Below are 24,089 nucleotides of genomic sequence, written 5' to 3' on the forward strand. Positions count from 1 at the left end.
ATAATCTCAGAGTTTTAGCCTTATCGTCATTTGTTAATTCAAGTTTAAGTCTTCTACTTGGTTTTCATTAAATAACTTACTAAAGTAACTTCGCCATCTTTCTTTTGTGTCTTCTTCTTTAACCAAGACAATATCATCCTCACTTTTTATATATTTTACATCACCAAAGTCCTTGCTCTTTTTTTCTCTAGCTCTAGCAAGTTTAAATATTTCTCTTTCCCCTTCTTTTGCATCTAATATAGCATATCTATTGTAATATGTTCTATGTTTAGTTTCACTAATGGTCTTTTTTGCATCTTTTCTCGCCTGTTCATACTTTTCAAAGTTTTCCATGTTTCTATACTTTTGCCATGTTTTATACGAAATTCTTTATTTTTATGGCTTTTTGGACTTTTTGTTCTCACCACCAACTTTCTTTAACTATCCAAGAATCTTCCTCTTGATTCTCCTAAAGTCTCTCTTGCTATCTATTTAATAGAGCTAGCGATCCTACTCCAAGAAGTGTTTGTCTACTTACTAGTCTTTTATTCTTTAAGTTACCATTGCGCCAGTGGCACATAACTATAGGATCTTTTGAGTTTTGAAGTTAATTACCTGGCTAACCTTGTAATTTTGTCTTAGTGAAAGTGGTTTGCCTAACATTTCTTTCGTTTGTTACTTACTTTTTCAGATTTCAAACACGAGCCATGGTTTGGATCACATTATACAGAGGAAGATATTTCTCCTTCTGTACTAGAATTGTGGAGGGATCCTCCAGAAATTGATGTTTCCTTTCATTTGCCTTCAAAGAATGAGTTCATTCCGTGCGATTTTTCTATCCGTGCAAATTATGCGTCCAGTGATCTTCCAGATATATTTTCTCCCAGTTGTATACTTGATGAACCATTGATGAAGTTTTGGTACAAGCTTGACAGGACTTTCAAAGTTCCTCGTGCAAATGCATATTTCCGCATCACTTTGAAGGGGTCTTACAGTGATGCAAGGAGTTGTCTTTTGACTGAACTATTTATTAGCCTTCTTAAAGATGAATTAAACGAGATTGTATATCAGGTTAACTGCTTATCATTGTGGTAACTGTTACATTGCTTTATGTAGCTAATATTTTTTTACAAAAGAAACCAAACTTAGTTCCACTTGGTGGAGTCACCTTTATGAATCCTTTTCCACCATTCTGCACAATTTAGGGCAATATCCTTTCAAAGTTGGAGTGCTTGCCCTCGTGCTTTTGCTAAATATCAGAAGGGCAAGGGCATGATTTGTAATTACCTAAGATCCACAACAAACCTCTTGCCTCTAATAATTTGATTAGAGCCTGCAAGCGTCTCAATTGGAGGCTGGGTAACACACCACTAAATCCAGAGGCTAGGGTAATTGACATTTTCCTGTAGGTAGAACTTGAACTAATTTTTATACATGTAAATCTTGAATGGTACATGTATTTATACTTTAAACCTATTCACACTAAAATGCTGAAACATGTTTCTTTCGAAATTGTTTTTCCATTATTTAACTTCCCTCAAAATTTCATTATTCTATTGTAATTGTACGATGCAATACTCAGTAATAGTGCCTCAACTCTGTGTATTTCATTTCTGAACCCTATTCATTGTGCAATGATACTTATGTTTGCTTGTACCAGTCTGTTCCATGACTTGCCATCGAAATTTCTCATAGACTTTATGTAGTTGCTGGTCATTATGTTCTCATTCAGTTTGTGACCTTTTCAGTTAAGTTTCTCATCCTCTTAGTTTTAATATAACTTTTCATGACAGTAGCATTCAATTTTTTATCTGCAGGCTAGTGTGGCCAAGTTGGAAACTTCTTTGTCTCTTTATAGTGACAAGTTCGAGCTGAAGGTCTACGGTTTTAATGATAAGCTTCCTGTTCTCTTGTCTAAAGTTTTGGCAAAATCTAAATCTTTTTCGCCAACTGATGATCGTTTTAAGGTACTTATGCTATAGCTTTTGTATCTTTGGCACCTTTTCTTTTTGCATGTTTCTCTTATTTTGTATGTTTTAATATTTTATCGTCTTCCTGAAAATATTGTACCTTAGTAGCTTTATAGTTTTCTTTACCTTCCTGACCTTAGGTGTATGCCACCTTATGAAAGACTGAAGTTATGCTCATTGTACCTGAGCATGCATTATCAAGGAAGTGTTGTTATTTCAAACTGGGAAAAGCTAAGCATATAACCAGTTACTGCTGCATAGTTGGAAAATTGAGCGGGCATGGTTTATAAATAATTAATTGGCAGTAAACTTTGTATGTTAAGCTGCAATGTGCATGTGCACCTTCATCACTCAACTCTGTTGTATTTGAATTTGATATTGCATACAGTTTGCTTTCAGAGTGAAAATGAGTATGTGGTTAAAAATAATTATACTGATTTTTTACTGGTTGTTACAAATGGATGTTGAATTTAACAGGTCATTAAAGAGGATTTGGAGAGAGCCTTGAGAAACACAAACATGAAGCCTTTAAATCATTCATCTTACTTGAGAGTACAAGTTCTGTGTGAGCGTTTCTGGGATGCAGATGAGAAGTTAAGATTGCTGGGTGGTTTGTCTCTCCCTGATTTGAATGCTTTCATACCACAGCTTCTTTCCCAGGTAAGTACGTGGGCACATTAGACATTTGTTGTTCTTTGCAGTTCAAATTCTTGATACTACATTACGCTGTTCTCCCAATAAATTTTATTTCTTTCCTTGTTTCTTTGTTTTACATTGGGTTCTTAGCCTGGTTGATTTCACAAGCTGGTTCATGTAAGCTGCGTAACTTGCATAAGTTTGTTCACCAATTGAGTTGACACCTTAAACTCAATTTTTAACCATTTGTTCTTGGTTGAGATGAATTGCGAGCAACAATAAAATCTTGCATCAATTATTGCAGACTAACAAACACCAAGAAATGATTATACTTTGGAAATTATTTTTTTGTGATCGTCAAAGATAGAATTCATTGAAGGGCACTGAGGGGGTGCCACGGATGTACAAACAGTTGAAAAGTTGAAAAATTAGAACCCTAAATCAGACAAAAATTGGAAATGTGTTCAAGTCTTCTCTTAGAAGCATGTGAGCTGAAACTTTTTCTGATCTGTGTTTTGTTGGCGGCAGTTATGGATTTATGGATCTTTTACTTTGTAGTATTTTTTGTTTAGTGTTCAAGGCCCAATTTTGGACATTTCTTTGCTTTTCTTTTCTTTTCTTTTTGATTGGTCTATTGAATTTTCTTTCAATACTGAAGTTTCTTTTTTATTAATAGGATACTGTTAGACTCGATGTTTTAAAGGGTGACGGAGCTAGAACATGATGAAGTTCATATTGTTTTCAAGTTCTAAGGTGCAACTCTCAATTATTTTGGAAAGATTGAACTTCAAAAGTTTTAGAAATCAACTCTTATGCTTTTCATTTTTGTATAATAGTCAAATTTTCACACTTAGAATGTGCAAGCCTTGACTAAAAAGGCTCAATAAGTGTGCTTTTTGTACAAATGCGCAAGCTTGGTGTGTAATGCATTGGCCTTTTTGGGATTTGGTATTTTAGACTGGGCCTCAAGGCGTGTTAGGCATGCCTTATCTCAAGGCAAACCACCTTGATTGAGCCTTTTAAAACAATGGTTAGAATAATAAAACACTAAAACCACCCAGTGCTCAATATGCACAAACTTTAGGCCTTTGGGACTATCTATGCTAGAGGTAGGGCATGTTTAATGCATGCACATTTGTGAAACTCCTAAAAATCTCAAGATGAAGTTAGATGGAAGGGCATGGTTAACAGGATTGGTAGTTTTAATTATTTGAGTGTTCTATTTACTATTTGTCCCCATTCTCTCCTCATTTGTCAATACCGTTTAATTAAATGGTATATTAGATGGTGTTTTATATAAAGGAAAAACTATTGGAAAGAGAAGAGGGAGAGACCCAGAGGTCTTCCATTTCTATATTAGTGTGTGGATGTGTATACATGCACACAGATATACTCTGTTGGGCAACCAGACCCTCAGATCATCCCATGTGCTGACTTTGGTGTTTTTTTATCCCGAGGGCAAGTAGCAAACTCGCATAGAGCCTCCTCGGGTGTTCTCTCTACATTTGGCCACCTGGTCCTATTTGTGCAGGCCATGAAAAACATGACCTCTCCAAGTTGGATCAATAATTTTGAAGCAAGGGAAAGTTTAGATTTACAGGAAGTTTTATGAGAATGCTGGATTTGCTTTCTATATCTAATTAGCTGATGAAAATAAATGTAACAAAGATATGAAAAAATAGGAAATCATTCATTCGTTTACTCATATATAAATTATAATAAATAATAGCAAGTTTCAGGCATGAACTTCTTTTGTACCTCAAAAATCTACTCTGAGATGTTCTATATGTTTGATTTTCAATGCCTTTGAAATTTGAATGGAATAAAAACAAAAAAAAAAAAGAAGAAGGAAATAATGGAGTGGATAAGTATAAGAGTGGGCAAATAAGGGGAAAATAGGTCTCAGCTCTCTCACTCTGAGTCATTGGGACAATATGTGCAATAGAACTACCTTTGGTATGCCCGGGAGAGGTGAAAAGGAATAGGTGTTGGCTATTGGCACTCAGATTTCATGCCCATAACGCCTATTTAGGTTATTCCTTGTGTTCTGCTTTTGCTTATTGCTCATATTTTTCTGATTTTCTGCAAGAGTTACATTCATTCATGCAGTCATTGTTATTCACTTCTGTCAGCCTATTGTGCAGCTTTATATTGAGGGTCTTTGCCATGGCAATTTATTGGAAGAAGAAGCAATGAATATATCAAATATATTTAGAAGTTACTTTTCTGTGCAACCACTCCCAATTGAAATGAGGCATGAGGAGCATATTTTATGTCTTCCTTCTGGTGCTAACCTTGTAAGAGATGTCAGTGTGAAGAATAAGTCAGAGACGAACTCTGTGGTTGAGGTATGAAAATTAACCTAATACCTGCAATTTTCACTGTTATTTTTGTGCTGTCTTCTGCTGAATTCTAGTTTTTTTTTTCCTGATTTTGTTTTCTGTTGCAGCTGTACTTCCAAATTGAGCAAGAACTTGGAGAGGAATCGATAAAATTGAAAGCGTTAGTTGATCTTTTTGATGAAATTGTGGAAGAACCACTTTTCAATCAGCTAAGGTGACACCAATTGAAACTGAATTTGTTCATATTCCCTTAGAAAATTTTCTGGAAGTTATTTTGTGGGCAGGGGCTTAGGTACATCTCACCAAAAAGATTCCCTGCTTGAAAATTAAGCCTTATAGCGCCTCTGTTTCCCTTACTCTCTTTCACTTTCCTTTCCTCTTTTCACTCATTTCACTATATCTAGTCTCAAATAAGGTTTGCATGGTTCCTTAAGGCTCTTCTTGGCTATTCAAAGTTCAAACCCATCATGGGCGAGATCTTGTGATTTGGCTGAAATTTATACTTATCCCTTACTGTTGTGTTTTACCAGGAGTCTTGAAGTGCCACAATATTATATTATATGAAGTTAACATGTCTTTTAAATATGAATAGCATCAATGTAGTCAGGCTAAGTTATATTGGGTTAATTGGATTGTTTATTGCTTTTTCTCCTCTTGATAATTTTCATTTATGATGAATGTAGGACAAAGGAGCAGCTTGGTTATGTTGTTGAGTGCAGCCCAAGAGTGACATACCGTGTATTTGGGTTTTGTTTCCGTGTTCAATCTTCTAAGTACAACCCAGTCTACCTGCAGGGGAGAATAGACAATTTTATTGATGGTCTGGAGGAACTCTTGGTAAGCATCTAAGTTCGCTATCTGGTGTTGTATTACTTTGGCAACACATGTTGGGCTTCTCTATTGTTATGCAACTAGATGTATTCTTTCTATGTTCTTTGACGAGAAAGTTTGTTCTTGTAATCATGCTTGACAATTTGGACTCTGGAGTTGCAAAATGGTATACTTTCATGACATGCACTTAAACAACTACAATCAAGCCTTAAGTCCCCACTCCCACTAGTTGAGGTCAGCTGCATAAATCCTCTTCTGCAATTCTCACTATCCAGGGCAACACCCTCTAATTGATATGTAGGTGACCCAATCATGCTTGTATGTCAATTTAATAGCCTTTAAGAGACTGGCAGAAATATATATAGTTTCTAGGTTTTTAGAATAAACAAAATGGGCAAACTTGTGTTTTAGATCTTAGTGCTATGAAGTATAATTGTATAGTATCATATTTAAACATGTTATATGTTACAAACACTAAGTAAATAGTTTCAGCTTCATGGAAACAATCTCACCCAGTATGTTGTAGATCTTAATGCCATGAAGGATAATTGTACAGTATCATAGTTAAACATGTTATGTTTTTTTTTTTTTTTTATCACTAAAGAGAAATAAATTAGCAAGGCATCAATGGATGTCAATCCATGGTACAAAACATCAACCACTCTTTAGAGTGTCGTAAATGTCAAGGATTACATTATGATCCTTAACAGTTTGCCCACTAAGCCAGCTGGAAACAGCAGCAATCCACTGGCCTTTGCAAGTATAAAGTGGAGTAGTTGTATTTTTGAAGGCTCTCTTATTTCTTTCTTTCCAAGGACACCAAAAGGTAGCGAGAGGGATTAGGTTCAAAGCCTTTCGCTTCTTCTTGGTGGCTCTGATGCCTATTAAAGCCCAAAGAAAACACCTATTTGTGACTGTAAGCCTCTTTTCTGCAGATTGTCAAGGGTTAAAACATTTCCATGAGCAGACTCCCAAACAAAAAAGCTATTTTTGAAGGGGGCTGCTGCTTTAAACATGTTATATATGTCAAACACTAAGGGTCTGTTTGGTATCGTTGCTGTTTTCTATTTCTGTTTCTCCAGTGAAGAAACAAATTATAAAAATGCGTTTGTTTATGTTGTTAGTTTTTTTGTTTCTGTTGCCGGTTCTTAGCTGTTTGCCAAAAAACTGAAAATCAAAATTTATGGTTTTCAATTGTTTTGACAACCCGTTGCCAGAAATTTTAACATCTAGAAATAATTTTTTTGGATTAAATTATTCATTTTATATACTTATAAATTAAGATCAAAATTAAATGATCATATGAATTTAAATATTATTAAAGTAAAAATATACATAAATTTCAAAAAATAGTACTAAAGCCATTACAAAATATTTCTACTATTTTTCAATTTTCATGTCCAATAAATTTTTTATTGTAAAGTAAAAATTGAAAGTAGAACAATTAAAGTAAAATAATTATAATAAATTTTATTTTTATCATAGTAATTTTTTTAACGTTTATTATTTGTAATTTTATCTTTTTAATCATATTTTTTAATATTATTTGATTTAAAGATGAAAATGAACATGTTTTCAATTAAGTCTTTAATTTGTAGTAGTTTTATAAATGTTAACTAAACAGTTGTTGGTTTCTAGTATTTAATTTCTCTTTCTGATTTTTGGTTTTCGTTTTTTTAATTTTGGACAATGATACCAAACGGCTCCTAAGTTTGTAGTTTTTTCAAGTTTATGAAAACAATTTTACCCAGTGTAGAGTTAATGGTGCTGAGATTGTGCCCTTCATAGATTTGATTTGGCGTGAAGGCCTTGTGCATTGGGCGTTCTATAATACAAATATTAAATTGTTTTTATAATACCATATATTTAATTATTTATTTTTTAAATCTTTTAAAAATTCTTAGCTTATCACTTTTTTTTAAACCAACATTTTTTATATTATTCTTTTCTATTTATGGTTTTTATGAATAAAATGAAAGAAAGTTATATTACAAAGTTCCTTTATACATCAGAGGTATTGTTGAAGAAGCATTAGAGGACTGTTTGAGGAGTGGCTAAGAAGTTTTAAGGAAGTGTAACACTAAAAGTACTCTTTAAAATTTTTGACCCATTTTTGAAGTATCAAATACATGTTGTAGGTGTGTCTAAGGAGTGCTGTTGTCCAACTTCAACATGACACACTTATCAAGGATCGGTGCTATATGTTCTTAGTACCACCTATCTGATGATAACTCATGTCATCTCTGTTTGGCATTGTGTGTGCTGCAGCCATGGATTCTATCTTTCTCTTGATCACTTTTAACCTTGAGGATACCTTATGTAAGCCTAGATTCTCCAGATGAGGCACAACATTGTGGTTGTGTTTTTATTCGTGTAACTACACTTCCTAATGCTTATGTATGCTGTCAGGCTTGTATTTGAAATTTTTTTGTTGTTGCAGGATGGGCTTGACAGCGAATCATTTGAGAATTACAGAACAGGCTTAACTGCAAAGCTGCTGGAGAAGGATCCATCCCTCAATTATGAGACCAATCGATTTTGGGGTCAAATAGTGGATAGAAGGTAGTGTGCATATTTTTCTACATAGATGTTGATTACTGTTTCCCATAGAGTTGTCAGTTAAAAGAGTCATTAATCAAGTGTGATATTCATTATTTTTTTATGTTAGCTCGTGAAACTTTGGAGATCAATTACGCTTATGTGGGAGATTTTCCCTACCAAAAGATTTGAAGGTGATAGAATGATCACACCTTTTAAAAATATCAAAATTGTTTCTTGTATTGAACTTTCAGGTATATTTTTGACCTCTCAAAAAGGGAAGCAGAAGAACTAAAAAGCATTCAAAAGAGCGATGTTATAGACTGGTACAAGACATATTTGAGACATCCATCTCCAAAATGTCGGAGACTTACAGTTCGAGTCTGGGGTTGCAACTCTGACCTGCAGGAGGCTGAAATAGAATTGAAGTCTGTTCAAGTCATTACTGATCTTGCAGCCTTCAAAGCATCATCGAAGTTCTACCCAATCATTTGTTGAACTCCATTATTGAATATACAGAACCGTCAATACCACCAAAGGCTCAATTTTGGTGCAAGGTGGCAGGTTAGGATTATATTGGTCAACCTGGATAGGAAAGAAATGTGAAAATATATTGGAATTATATGTACATTCTTGAAACAATTCATTTGATATTCAATATCAGTATATTGATAATAAATTTACCATAACTCTGTTGATGAGTTATCCAAATCGATCATTTTTCACTTGGTACCCAAAGGTAGCATTTTCTTCATTTCTTTGACTATAGTACGATGAGTTGGTCAGACTTTTGGACATGCTGCTGTGATGCATTGCAGGTATCTCACCTGACTCATGAAATCTGATTCGTATTAATTTTGTTGTCGATCATGATCGCTTCTTGGAAATCGACATACTTGGTTCATCACCCCCCAAACTCTGTTTGTGTGTGTCTGTGTGTAGGCATATGCTTTCTTCTATATTATTATGAATTGGTTCATCACAGCCCAAACTGTGTGTGTGTGTGTAGGCATATGTTATGTCTCCTATATTATTATGATTTGGTTCATCACTATATAAATTCTGTGTGTAGCCATATGTTATGTCTCCTATATTATTATGACTTGCATGAATTATATTTTATATTGATTTATTATTATTTTATTATATTATGGTAAAATAGGAGTAGAACAATAGAATAATATCTGTGTTGGAAGAGAGAGAAGCTTAATTCTTATTTACGATCCTCATGATTTTACTGTTTTCAAAACGTCTCCTGTTTTTGTGCTTTTCTAGAATTATATTAATGTTTGCTGTTGAATTTTGACAAGAACATTATTTATGAATGTGCAAATTAAGTATTTTACAGATGTTTGAAAACTACAATGTGCCTAACAATTTAATTAAAATACTCAAATCTCTTAATGTCCACATTCTGGGCATGTGTCCCAAAAAAATAATATTAAATGTAATATCAGCTGATGATTTTATCCTTGTGGAATTAAGTACAATGCATATACTAAATTTTATATAATATCAGTTGGAAAACTGATATCTATCTAATAGTAACTAGAATAATTTATCACATAAAATAATGGGAAACACTAATTTGTCTTTTGTTTTTTGTTAACTACTTAATTTTACTCAGAATATTTAGTTAATACAACTTCATGGGTGAATATAGATGCAAGCTTGGTTATAAATAAAATCTATAGAGGAGGTAGTTCGGTTTAATTTTTTTATTTTTACTGTGAGTTTCCTGTCAACTTAAGATTTATATTAGTTGTTCAGTTATAAGTTGTAGGGTATGGAAGTAAGTGTCCCCACTGTGAAATGATACAAAAAGAAGTTATCAGGGTGGAAAACTAGTTGCCTGTTTAAATATTAGATGGTTTAGATTTGTACTTGTCCATGTCACAAAGTGCGCCTATGTTCTTGTCTCGTTTCATAATTGTTGCTGCAGTGCTGGATAGGGGGAAAGTGGGTGAAGTGGCTTCTGATGGATGATAAATTCAAGTATGACCTGGTGATTTGGAGATGCTGAAGTTTTTACTTCTTTTGAGGAAGTGTATGGCCCAGGAATTAGTTCACCGTGACATTTGCCTATAAACGATTGCAGGGATTTGTGCTGCGAAGTGGGGTATTGGAGATGGGTCGTTAACTGGAAATAGATAATCTAGAAGACAGGTCGTTTGTGGTTGGGAGGCAGGATATCGTGATCTGTGGCACTGTGAAGTGCACTACTCGCAAACTTATTTAGGATTGCTTTTCTTTTAAAGAAAGCTGTATTATATGGGTAATCCTCCGATAGGATGGCAAGGAAGTTTACTCTCCAGAGAGTTGTGCCGTTGATCTGGTTAGGAGGATCCATGGATATTCCAACTTGTGTGTCATCTGAGAAAACATTTTCTTGTGTTTGCGTGTAGGTGTGTGGGTGTGCATATATATACTTTTGGCTAGTTATGTGAGCATTAGCTTGTTTTCTTTGGCATCCAATTCAGGTTGTTGCTGTTTTGGAATGTTTGGAGGGATTTGCAGTTGGCTTCTCTTTTTTGTGGTTTTGTTTGAGGTGCCCATGAGGTAGGAATGGGATAGTATAAAATATAGATGGATTGGACAACGAGGTAAACAGGAGGAAAGGAAATGAGGGTTGTGAAATTGTAGTTTCCCTGTAGATGTTGTTAGCTCACAACTATAGTAGCTGTGCGAAGCCGTCTTGCTCAGTGGGAACTTGTTAAGAACAATGCAAAAAATCAGGGGGGAAAAAAATTAATATTAAAGAAATGAAAAAAACAAGAAAAATACACTAGAGTTTCAGACACTACAAAGTTAATGTGGCAGGCAAACCCAGTGGTAAGGATGTGACCCAAACTGGTAAAAAATTCAAGACATTAAAATAACCTCTGGACTGTCTGTGAGTAGCCTATGAGGTGGTGATGGGGCAAGTAAACAACCAAAATAAGATAAGAAAATGGTGTAAAAGATTTGTAAGAGTGCATGTGCTCGATTTGGAGCATTTGGAGTAGAAATTTTTTCAAAGGAATTAATCATTTAGAACAGATAATAAGGAAAAATGTTGTAATGATAGCAATCTCCTTATAAAGTGTAATATTCACATTGATCTAACATCACGTTTGAAGACCCCAAACAAAATAACTAGTTGACAGAATCTGCTGCCACACCAGTGAGGGTGTCCAGCATTAGAAAATCTTTAGGAAACTCCGAAACAAAGAAGCAAACAGGCAAACAAAAAAAGAAAATGTGATCAATCAAAAGGGGATTAGAAAAGAAAACCTATGTGAGGTATCCAGTAATTATAGGAGTCGCCCTCAATTCTATAACTCAGGTTTTGTTTAGTGGATTGGTTCCTCCTGTTGAAAGGGGATTTTACCCCTGCAAAGGTCCCTCCAGGAGACCAAAGCCATAATGCTTGAAATGTTCATGTCGGGCCTACAGCCTCTCCCTCTCCAAGCCCGCATTAAGAATGCACATGGTGGGCGGGGGGGTTTGGAAGCTGCGATTTGAGCTGCTGCACCTCCAAGGGGATGTCATGTGGGGTCTCTATTTTTGAGTGACACACACTCTCGGGGTACCCCTTCCCAGAAGGCAGCCAATTAAATTCTACTTGGGATGGTCTGAAACTTGTGTCCCTCACCAGTTGGACCAGCGGACAATCTCTTGTGAGGGCATCTTTCTTTGATCCCTGACCTGTCTGATTGCACTCCTTTGCCTGATTTGATATTCATGCAGTTGGCTCTTGTGGGGATTGATGCATATATTCATTTTTATCGGAACAGAAATGAAAGGTATCTGTTTCCTGTGGCTCAAATAGACCATCCCCTTTTCGCTTCCTACCTTCTGTTGGGTAACTGACAGCCCTTCCTTTTTGTTCCAAACAAAAGAAATTCTCCACTTGCTTCTTGCCTCCATAGCCTTCAAGGTCTTGGCATCCACTTGCAAAATATCCATTTCGTTTGACGGTTCTTTTACAGGATGACCTGATAATATTCTGCTGGTTTAGTGCATGCCAGAATTCTTACACCCCGAGTAAGCAAACTGGCTGCTGAACAACCCCGCTGGCCGGCCGCCCTACCCTTGCCGGATAGTGCCATTACCACCCTGTCGCAAAGTGTTCATTATGTCGCACACACGGGCGATGAGTCTGACCTAGACCTAGCAAAGCGGATCGGGTCGGTTTATCCGTGATGGATAAGGCGGATTATCAGGTGAAAAAATCATAATCCATATTCGACTCGTTTAAGTGGCGGATTAGGCGGTTTCGGGTTGGATAATTCATGGCGGATGGGCAGATAATCCGCCGTTCTCAAATATAATTTTATTAATAATTTATTTTTGTCATAATAATTTAAATTGTATATGATAACTTGCAATTAGTTTGTGTATTAACTTTTTTAGTAACTATATCAATCATTCAATCATTTATACTAATTAACAACTCCTAATTTATGCAAGTAAAACTATAAGCAATAAAACATAATAAATTAATCTCAATCCAACTCAAAATAAAAACTTAAACTGTGTGACTCGTGTGAGTTTAAAATCTAAACATTAGAATTGTTCTTATAGCATGTGAGTTTCTTTAAATACAACTATTGTCAAATCGTGTGAATCTCCCAAAATAAAACAATCAATAAACTAAAAAAAAATCTTAATCCATCCTTCAAATAGCTTCAAAATCATTTGAATGCCTTGAATTAATTGAAATGCTTTCATTTGTGACATCAAAGTTTTCATCTTCTTCTCCTCGTGTGCCTATCATGAAAGAATTCAAAATATAATTTAAGTTATGAATCAAATAACATAAATTGAACTTATTAATTAGCATCTCAAAAGTTACAAGTTATCAAACTGGGAAAAAAATTTACAAATAATTTATTCAACACTACAAGTTAAAACAACAAACAAACAATAATTTATTGACTACATAATTTTCAAAGATAAATAGAAGCACTAGCTGCATAGCCTGTGCCAGTGTAGTAATTAATATTCAAATAAAGTCAAACAGAGCAAGATGATACATTAGATGAGGTACGACCTGCTCTTTCAGCTTGAGTAATATCTTCAGCAAGTTCTTCCTTATTTACAAAATCTTCAATTGCATTCAAAATTCAAAATATAAATAAATAAATAAATATTGCATAATACATAGTAATTATAATATAATTAAATAAGCATACCTCCTCGACTATACAGCCAATCACGAGTTAAAATGATAGTTTCAGCATTATCAGGCGTAAGAGAACTACGTGACATATTTATCACTTTTCCTCCAATACTAAATGCTGATTCCGATGCAACAATTGATATTGGAATTGATAAGATATCTCTTGCCATTCGAGAAAGAATTGGATACCTATATTCATGACTCTTCCAAAAGTCCAAAATATCCAATTCTTTATCACAATCTACCATCCTCTCTCTAAAAAACATTTCTAGTTCTGACATTAGAGCTTCTTCATCTTCTTTAGCAAAAGCTTTAAAACCCTAAAAACAAGTATATAACAATAGAAATATAAAAATTCTATAGATGTATAATAAAAGTAAAATAAAATTTGTACGTAAAAAAAAATCTTACTTTTAGTGTCATATCAACTGATATTACAATAGGTGTCATATGACCACGATCATGACTAATAGTTGCTTCCAAGGAAGGCATTTTCTTAGAAGTTGAAGGGGAGTGGTGCTTCACATACTCATCAAAAAGTGAATGCATCTCACGCTGGATGTCGTTTACTCGATCTTTCCAAGACATTGGTTGCACTTCTTTTAAACAAAAAGATACAAATTGTATCTTGAAAAGAGGATCCAAAATAACAGCCATTGCCAAAATTTTACTATAATCTGACCACTATTTGTCAAATTTCCTTTGCATTTGAGTAGCTACATTCCTTAAAAAGACATCATCACCCAATGCCGCATTAAGTAAAGTTACTTGTACCTTCCATACTCCTTGAAAGTATAAATTTGCAGTTGGATAAGATGTCCCAGAAAAAAGATTTGTCAAGTCATAAAAAACCTTCAAGAAACTAGCAATTTTCTCAATTTCCTTCCATTCATCATCATTAGGGCAAAACTTGAAATTCTCCTCACTAAACCTGAATTGGCAAATAGCATCTCTATAGTATAAAGCACTTTCAAGCATTATATATGTAGAATTCCACCTAATAGGACAATCTTGGCGAAATCCTCTCACACGTGGTACTCTCACCTTTTCACAACATTCATGAAATCTAAACTTTCGATGTTGTGAATGTTTCACATATTTGACATAATCTCGTATTTTGTCCACAGCGAAATGAGATAATTTTAGGTCATCTTGGACAATGAGATTCAATATGTGAGTGCAACAGTGAACATGAAAAAATTTTCCTTCCCTTACCAAAGCATTTTTCAAGTTCAGATTAGACTTCAAATACTCTACAAAACAATCATTGGATGTAGCATTGTCCAATGTTATGGAAAATAGCTTCTTGTCTATACCCCAATTCACCAATAAGTCCATGACTTTGTTACTAAGTGCTAAACCAGTGTGTGGAGGAGGCATGCTTGAAAAACTCAATACTTTCTTCTGAAGCTTCCAATTTTTATCCACAAAATGTGCAATTAAACATAAATAGCCATCAGTATTTAACGAAATTCATAAGTCCGAAGTAAGAGAAATTCTACTAGAATTATTCAATAAAAGCTCACGAATGTGCTCTTTTTCCTTGAAAAAAACCCTCATAACATCATCGTTTGCAGTATTTGATGTCACAAATTTTGTCTCTGGATTTAATTCTAAAGCCCATTCATGAATTCTTTCATACTCAACAAAAGAAAATGGCAAATTGTGTCTCACAATTGCCATTGCCAACTTCCTACGTTGTACAACTTGATCAAGTTTTCGTATATGTAGAGACAACTTTCCATCACCTTGACTCATTAGCATTTGTTTCAGATCATTATTTTTCTTTCCCATGCATTTTTTTGTATGACAATGTAAGTTTGATGTCCCAGAGTTCTTACTATGGTAGAAATATTTCTTAGGACAATACTTACATTGGGCATATTGTTTATCTCCACTTTCAATCAACTCAAAATCTGTCCAAATACTAGATGTTTTTTTCCTAGTTCTTTTTACCTGTGTAGTTGTTTCTTTTGTAGGTTCTGTGTTTGATGAATCTGGCAACTGAACTTCTTCTTTACTCATTTCATCATTTTGATCAATTGAATTCGTTATTGACTGAGACATTTTTTTTCCCAAATCCTTGTAATGCACTGCAAAAAATTATGAAATGGGATTAAATGTTTTAGTTGACACTAAAACTTTTCAGTTAAGAAATAATGCTAAACTTTTAATGAAATTAACCATGCACATGGTACAAAAATTTTTGGACAAAATTACCTTTAGATGTCAATTAATCAAAGTTGGTAAGCTTGCCCTTTCATAAATATATAAATTAAGTTTCTAACAAACTCAAATCTTCGTAGATATATGTCAACTATCCAACAATCAATTTTTTTTTTTTTTTTAAAGAAAAGATTAGGCTTTAATAAATCTTTAAAAAAATGTGCCAATTAAATTCCCAAGAATTTATCTTACATTTGAGACTATGAGTTTCAGGTCTTAGATTTGAATTTGTGTAAATTTAGACAAAATATAATGCAAAATTGTATTAAATTTCTTACAAATCAACACAAATTCAAATTCATATTTTTACATATTATATGATTATATGAAATGGGATTAAATGTTTTCATTGGCTAGCGAAGGATTAAATTCATCTTGAAGCAGAAAAATATAAAATTAATTAATTTTTTTAATTTATTTTATATTTTTGCACTGCAAGAAAATTATTTTTATGTGTAAATTTGTTATTCTAATATTGTATTTTTTATTGTTTAACAAATATTTATAGAAGAGTGTTTTAATAAATAAAAACTATTTGATGTTTTACGTATTCTACATTATAACTAACTAGTCATTGGTTATGGAAACAATGAAATTTAAATTTAAATTTCAAACAATATGCAATGAAAAAAAATGAAACAATGAAAAAAATGAAAAAATTGCACATATGCAATATTAAGAACCTGCAAGCTGCAAAGGAAGATTGGGTGAGGCTTGCAAGCCGCAAAGAAAGACTAGGCACTGGGCAATCTGGGCGAGGCCGAGTGGCTGGTGACTGGGCGAGACTTGAGAGACGAAGATGACTAGGCGAAACAGAAACTGCAAGCTACAAAGGAAGACTGGGCGTCGGCGAGGCCGCGAGGGAATGGTGGCTCGTGAGTCGTGGTTGTGGCTGTGGGTGGCAGTCAGCGACAGCAATGGGAATTGCCGTTGACCCGACGTCGTGGACTCGTGGGATGTGGCTGCGCAGCTGGAAATTGGAAAGAATGAAACTTTGGAACTCAGGATGAAAATGAAACCAGAAACCCTAATAGGAATCTGGTTAAGATTTGAGAGGGGGGCAGCCAGGCAGGGGGCTGGGGCTCAGGGCTGCTTGTGGCCATCAAACGACTCAGGCCGTGTGGTGTGGGCAATGGGCTATGGGCTTGTGCCTTTTCCGTGCGTGCCAAATGCGGCAATGGGCCGTGTGGGCAGTGGGCAGTAGGCACTGCCGCACTAGGCTTTCCCATTTGGGCGGGCTGCTGGGCTTGAGTTTTTATGGCTCATTAGTTATGGATTTTTAAGCGGTTTGGCGGATATCCGCCGGATAAAATCGACCCGACCCGCTAAAGAGGCGGATATGAAAATTAAAAACCATATTCGACTCATTTAGCAAGCGGATGATGATAAGTCGGTTAAAACGGATCGGATGCAGGTCGGATTAACGGATTTTTATCCATTTTGCCAGGTCTAGTCTGACCCAATGCGACACAAGACCAAAGTAAAGACCTCTCTATTCATTATGCCATTGGGTAATGTGACACGAGACCAAGTAAAGTAAAGACCTCTCTATTCATTAGGCCATTGCCATAGGGCTGCAAAAGAATCATTTTCTAGCCGTATATTGTTTACGATTTAATAACCAAAATAAATTGGGGGAGCAAGAATTAGAATGTTTTCCCACGTTCCTTTCTCAATTTTGTACACTAGTTAGAAATTTAGAAGGGACTTAGTCAAATTGTGGTGATTTGTCTCATTATCATGTCCTCTATTTTCAAAATTATCTTGTTTTGTTTTCTTTGTTCTACCTCGCGAAGGCTTTGAAAAAAAAAAAAAAAAGTTGGTGAGAATGATGCGCAAATATGAAAGGAGGTTGCCATGTGCTCCTAACATGGTGGGGCCGCCCATGCATTCCCCACCCTCTTCCTCTGCTCTGCCCTGCCCCCCAACTAGACACTGACCCGTGACCGACTCTGACTCATTGAGTTAACTTTTTCCTCTTGAAATGACGCTATTACCCCACCTCCCCCCCACTGCAATACCGTACCAGCTAGCAAATTGCCAAGCCGCAGAGGGATGATATGGGTTTTTGCCAATGTTAATCCTTGGGTTGGTGCTTAATTGTGTACAGTGCGCCTTTGTATATATAAATTATATATATTGGTTTTGAGTTGAGCAAATTACGTGAGAAAACATATATAATATTGGACAGCCCATGTCTTGATTATTGGATGTGTATGAAAAATATTAATTGGCTAGAGACCACTTCTCAATCAACCACCGTATTGATACAACAAAATGAATCTTCCTTAATAATTTGCACCTAGTTAAAATATTCCTCATAAATCATGATTAAGCACGAGAGAGAGAGAGAGAGAGAGAGAGAGAGAGAGAGAGAGAGAGAGAGATTGATGGGGAGGTATCAGTGTTTGTGTTTTCTTAATTATGAGCATTCTAAATTTTACACAATGCCAGTGTCGTGGGGAGAATAGGATGGAGAAGAAGATTGATGGGGAGGTATCAATTACCACATTTTATTTTTGTGGGGTGTAGTCACTAATCACTAGTACTATACCTTATATGTAGTACGTAGCTGAGAAATAAAGTTGGCAATCCATGTGAGCCAACAAAAACCATACACATTCAGTGCCCCCCTCGCCCTCATCTCTCACTATCCCCCATTTGATTTTCGATCTGGATAAGCATCCCCAACCCCCCATCCAATTTCTAGCTTCCTTCTCTCATTATCCCGCATTTGGTTTATCGCAAAACCTACTTACTTGGGTTTTACACAGTTTTGTGTTTGGCAATTCAATTGCCGTGTTGCCTTCTTATGCGTCACCCCCCCTTTTTTTTTTCTTTTTTTTCTCTCTTTTTATCAAATCTAGTTTTCCTTCATCTCATTATGATAATTGATATTCATGATAGATTTCCTTTATTAATATTCGTGATAGTTAGTCAGATAAGTGAAATGAGCATTTCTCAACTAGAGTGCGAATGGTACATTACATAATTAGCTTAATGATTATTTAGGGTAATCATTTTTGTACATTGACCTTAGAATGCTTATTAACACAAATGCTTAATCAGGGTGAGAAAAACTCATATTTATTCTCACGGGTTTTAAATGGATTGCTTGGCATTAATTTAAAATTAAGTAATATATATATATACCTTTTTTGAATAGTAGTCTTTTTTTATTAATTAAAGCTTAAAATGAGTGGTACATACTTTCACAAACAAAGGCTCAGTTATATGGAACTGATTCTTTAACACGCTAATTTTTAAGTAATAATAATAGTTGTAATAATAATGATAATAATAATGATAAACTTTAACATTAATCCTGACAGGCAATTAAGAGCTGATTAATTAATTGCCTTCTATTTACAAGCAATCAAAGTTGTAATTAAAAAGGCAGATTCATCTTTCCTCTTCCACAGCTCAGCCGCCAACGGCCAACGCCCTTTTTTTAAATTAAGAGCCCCAACTCCCCAAGTTAAAAAAAAAAATGCTCTGCAACAAAATTAATAATAAAAATAAAGAATAAAGGGAAAAAGGGTCGGTGGAGGAAAAGCATGTGCGTGTAGAGAGGGTGGGTTAGCCCACGTCCCCCACGGGCTTACCTAGTCGGTGAGGCCCACAAGAACCGCTGCATGTGCATCTTGATTTCTTCCCTAATTCGTGGGCCCCCGGCCCATTACTCCTCTCTATACTCCACAGTCCTCCTCACCACTGTCGCCTGTGGACCCCTACGCTCTCCCTTTCCAATCCCTCTCTCTACCCACAAGCTAACTAAGCCTATAAGTAGAGCAGAGCCTCCTCCTCATCTTCCTCACCCCCTCCTCCTCTCTCACCTCATACCTCACATCTCAGCTCAGCTCAACTCTTCTCATTGAATTACCTCTCTTCTCTCTCTCTCTCTTTCTCTCCACCTTCTTAATTAATTCATGGCTACTGCTAAAACACTCTGTTTTGCCTCTCTTCTCTTCTTCATTCTACACCAGCTGCATACCACCATCGCCGATTACGACGGCTGGCAGGGCGGCCACGCCACCTTCTACGGCGGCGGTGACGCCTCCGGCACCATGGGTGAGTTCAAACAATTGATTAAGCTATCTAGCTACTAGCTAGCCAGCCACCCTACTTCGTTAAATAATCAATTTCTCCCTCCAAACAATGATAATAATAAATTTTATGATTCTGCAGGAGGAGCGTGTGGGTATGGAAATTTGTACAGCCAGGGGTACGGGACGAACACGGCGGCGCTAAGCACGGCGTTGTTCAACAATGGGCTGAGCTGCGGGTCGTGTTACGAAATGCGGTGCAACGACGACCCCAGATGGTGCCGCGCCGGCACCATCACGGTGACCGCCACCAACTTCTGCCCTCCGAACTTGGCGCTTTCTAATGACAACGGCGGCTGGTGCAACCCTCCCCTCCAGCACTTCGATTTGGCCGAGCCCGCTTTCCTCCAAATTGCCGAGTACCGCGCTGGCATCGTCCCCGTTGCCTTCCGAAGGTAATTTCCTTATTTACTTAATTAATTAATTAATTTTTAATTATAACATTAGGCTCCTAATTAAAAACATCCGTTACTTAAAAGGGTAGTCCGGTGCATAAAACTTTCATGTATGCAAAGTCTAAATAAATGATGGAATATCAGAAAGCATTAAAAAAATTTAATACAAAGTACCTTAAATGCGTCATGAGAATTTAGAGACATAGTAGCGATAAGGTCGCTTAATTGAATGACCATACAATTGCCATCACTCCAGATTAACTTATGAATAATGTAAGTTACTTTTTCTTAAAGCAAAACACCCTTCTCTAATTTTTGTAGGACTATAATTTTGATTCAAAAAAAATATCAATTTAATAAAAATTGAACCCAACTAATTTGATTAATAATTTTGCCAATTGAGATTGAATAAAATATTAACCATAATGAAATGATTTGATATTCACTTGGTGTTCTAGGGATTATTTAGGAGGAAAACAATTTTTGTCTTGCATTAAAAGAAGATAGATATCCTCTTTTCTCATGTGTTTATGCCTCTCTCTCAGTAATCATTTATTTTATAAAAAAATAAAAAAATAAAATAAAAATAAAAATTATTTCAATTCAATTTTAAAATTTTTAATAATTTTTGCAGTTTTTTTGGATAATCAAGAGTGTGATATTAGGTCATTAGTTAAACAAAGATTCAATATTATACATTGGCAGGGTGCCTTGCATGAAGAAAGGAGGTATCAGATTCACAGTCAACGGCCATTCGTACTTCAACTTGGTGCTGATCACCAACGTGGGCGGTGCAGGGGACGTCCATGCAGCCTCAATCAAAGGGTCCAGAACGGGGTGGCAACCCATGTCCAGAAACTGGGGCCAGAACTGGCAGAGCAACTCCTACCTCAACGGCCAAAGCCTCTCCTTCCAAGTCACCGCCAGCGACGGAAGAACCCTCACCAGCACCAACGTGGCGCCCGCTGGTTGGCAGTTTGGCCAAACCTTCCAAGGCGGACAATTTTAACCAGCCTAGCCTAGGTCCAACCCTACGTGGCAAATTGCCAACAAATATATATTAAATTAATTAACACGTGTTTGGGGCACGTGTGCAAGTGAGTATCTATATATATATATTTATTATGGTGTGTAATGAGGCGGTGGGGGATAGGGCCTTCCATTGCAGAGGTAGCTAGCTAAGTAGCACCCGCAAGGCCTTTAAAAAGTTCACAATATGTAATTTAATTGTAATGTAATGTATTTAGAGTTTGGGCAAATATAATTAAATTGCATTCTTGCAATTGAGCTCTAAAATATATGTGGAATTAAATTATGTTCGAATACAATTTGTAAAGTTCAGTATAATAATTCAGTGATTAGCAAATAGTCTTTTTGAATACAATTTGGATCAATAGCATACCATCTATAAATTTTTAAAAAATATAATTTGATAATAACCAATTTTTTCGACATCACCCTCAAAATGGGTATTTGAGTTTTAAATCGCTATTGTTTACGGCAAATTTAAAATAGAAAAACAAAGAAAATGTAGCATCAAGATCAGATAAACAAATAATGTAGTAATCGGGAAAAAAAATAATAAAAATAATAAATAAATAAATAATAAAATAAAATAAATTCATTAAATTAAACAAGTAAAATGAATAGTATGATAAGGACAAAAAAAAATGTATATATATATATATAAGCAAGTAACTATGATATTATATATATATATATATATATATATATATATATATATATATATAACACCACAAGCTTCTTCAAGAAGCTTTGAAAGTCAAAAAAATCCATTTTGAATTGGATTTCTTTTTTGGTGTTGCGGTCAGTGCACTCACACACACACACACACACACACTCTCTCTCTCTCTCTCTCTCTCTCTTACAACTCTCTCTCTTCGATTTCGGGCCAGTTTTACTTCGGATTGACAAACCGAAGCCACCACGACGCTCCTAGCAAAGTTCTCTACAAATTTGCCGGAGTGGATCGTCAGGAAAACAAAGTTGGATTTCATTCTAAATCCAAGGTGAGACTTTATACTCAATATTTGGATTTTTGACAGTTGAAGAAAGTGATATACGCATAAAAATACTGAACTTTAATACTAAAAATTTTCATTTTCAGGGGTGTTGATTGGGAACGTTGGGAATCATCCCTAAGTTGAGGTAAGACTTTTTAAGCCGAATTTGACTTAGTGGTAGTTATAGAAAATGTTATACGTACGAAAATACTAAACTTTAATTCTGCGAGTTTTCATTTTCAAGGTGTTGAGTTGAGAACCTTGTGAGTACGGGAAAGATTTTTTTTTGGGCTTTTCAGGAATCAGGTAAGGGGATAAACTAAGATAATTTTGTTTTGAGAAAATGCATGTATATATATGTAGCATCTAGTTTCAGGAAAAATAAATATATTTATATATATGATTTACATTTGAAAAATGCTATTTAAATGATGATACGTTGAATATGTGGAAAATTTGTTCAGTGTGGCATGAGTATAAAATGTATGAAAAACTATTTTCTGGGAATGTGATTATGGCACAGGCTTTTATGATTTGAAAATCGGCGTAGATATTTTTATATGTATATGTGATTTGCCGGCATATGGGCCGTGCTATGTGGATGAGATTTGCCAGTGTACGAGCTGTGCTATGTGATTTGCCGGCGTACGGGCCAAACTATGTTATTTGCCAGCGTACGGGCCGAACTATGATTCTATGTGTAATTCCGGCGTACGGGCCGATGATTTTCATAAAATATGTATATGTGAAAAATGATATGATTGATTTGATAATTATTGATATGAGATATCCATGTATCACGATTTTAGTATATGTATATGATATCAGAACCTGGTTGGCTTGGTCTAAGCTAGCACTTGCACGGTACCGTTGCTATGTGTCCATGGTCCTCGTGATCATGATATCTGTGTTAACGCCGCTGTACGGAGTGGTGTGAGATTAGATGGTCGATGTGATTATTTTCAAGAAGTGTGCTGTTATCGCCCCTGGTGTACAGACCAGTCTAGGTAGACCCATCGGACCTACAGACTACTGTTTGACTTGGCAGTGGTCAGCCAACCATTGTCAAGTCCCGCCTTCGGGCCACACAACCTAGTCATGTGGGGGTAATACATGACAACAGCCAGCTAACCTACCAAGATTGTTTTATGTTATTATTATTGTATGAGATGAGATATGTTTATGAAAATGCAGTATATTCTGTTATGTGTTGATATATATGTATGTTTTCCCAGATTTGATAAACAGTATTAAATATGTTATGTATGGTATATGTAGAACACAGAATACTCATGTTGCCACACACTAGTATTAGTTTATTTCCATTACTGAGAATTGTCTCACCCCTAAATCTTATTAGCTTTTCAGCAGCCCCGGATAGGAGAGCGGGAAAAGTCCCGCTGATATAATACGGTCTATCTGCCCTTTTTGAAGGGTAAGTTTTGTAGGGACAATTAGATTTTGTGGGAAATGTCCCTAGGTTTTATTTTTTGGATGTATATATGAAAATACAATGATTGTAGTAACTCTGGTATATTGTGGTATATGGTATTGAGATGTACATGTTTGTATATTTTCTGTTGCTAGGGCTTCTGCTTTATGTTCTTATATATCCCTGGTGCCCACGGGCTCAAGTGGATTGTGACTAGCTGAGCTGGAATATGGGATATGTGATATTGATATTATATAAAAAAAAATATGTAAAAAAAATGAGTAGGTCGTGACAAATAAGATATATATGTTGGTGTTAGGCCCTGTGAGCATCCAGATCAAAGTGACACTAAGAATTTTACGTGGTTCGGTCAATAATGACCTACGTCCACGGAGCACACACCAAAATTCTTCAACTCGTCGGAAAATATTACAATTCTCTCTCTC

General features: G+C 35.6%; 2 protein-coding genes across 3 annotated transcripts in view; both read left to right on the forward strand.

Annotated features, from left to right (window-relative positions):
• LOC131147744 (nardilysin-like) overlaps positions 1 to 9,007 on the forward strand; it is a 42,173-nt gene extending 33,166 nt beyond the window's left edge. For both annotated transcript variants that reach the window (XM_058097291.1, XM_058097292.1), the window contains 8 exons: positions 671 to 1,050; positions 1,797 to 1,946; positions 2,427 to 2,609; positions 4,730 to 4,933; positions 5,035 to 5,141; positions 5,611 to 5,764; positions 8,199 to 8,320; positions 8,551 to 9,007. In XM_058097291.1, the coding sequence (XP_057953274.1) occupies positions 671 to 1,050; positions 1,797 to 1,946; positions 2,427 to 2,609; positions 4,730 to 4,933; positions 5,035 to 5,141; positions 5,611 to 5,764; positions 8,199 to 8,320; positions 8,551 to 8,794 (1,544 nt within the window). In that variant the 3' untranslated portion in view covers positions 8,795 to 9,007. The remainder of the gene's footprint in view (positions 1 to 670; positions 1,051 to 1,796; positions 1,947 to 2,426; positions 2,610 to 4,729; positions 4,934 to 5,034; positions 5,142 to 5,610; positions 5,765 to 8,198; positions 8,321 to 8,550) is intronic.
• Positions 9,008 to 19,497: 10,490 nt separating this feature from the next.
• Positions 19,498 to 21,483, forward strand: LOC131147745 (expansin-A8-like). The gene is made up of 3 exons (XM_058097293.1): positions 19,498 to 19,757; positions 19,875 to 20,187; positions 20,893 to 21,483. The coding sequence occupies exons 1-3, from the start codon at positions 19,616 to 19,618 to the stop codon at positions 21,194 to 21,196; spliced, it is 759 nt and encodes a 252-aa protein (XP_057953276.1). The 5' UTR covers positions 19,498 to 19,615; the 3' UTR covers positions 21,197 to 21,483.
• Positions 21,484 to 24,089: the final 2,606 nt, after the last annotated feature.

This window comes from Malania oleifera, chromosome 2 (assembly GCF_029873635.1).
Source record: "Malania oleifera isolate guangnan ecotype guangnan chromosome 2, ASM2987363v1, whole genome shotgun sequence".
Classification (NCBI taxonomy): Eukaryota; Viridiplantae; Streptophyta; class Magnoliopsida; order Santalales; family Ximeniaceae; genus Malania; species Malania oleifera.

Excerpts from the sequence above, each read along its gene's own strand:
- LOC131147745 (XM_058097293.1), top strand. The coding sequence starts at position 19,616 with ATGGCTACTGCTAAAACACTCTGTTTTGCCTCTCTTCTCTTCTTCATT. Across the intron at positions 19,758-19,874 it reads TGACGCCTCCGGCACCATGG|GAGGAGCGTGTGGGTATGGA; the intron begins GTGAGTTCAAAC and ends ATGATTCTGCAG. Across the intron at positions 20,188-20,892 it reads GTCCCCGTTGCCTTCCGAAG|GGTGCCTTGCATGAAGAAAG; the intron begins GTAATTTCCTTA and ends ATACATTGGCAG.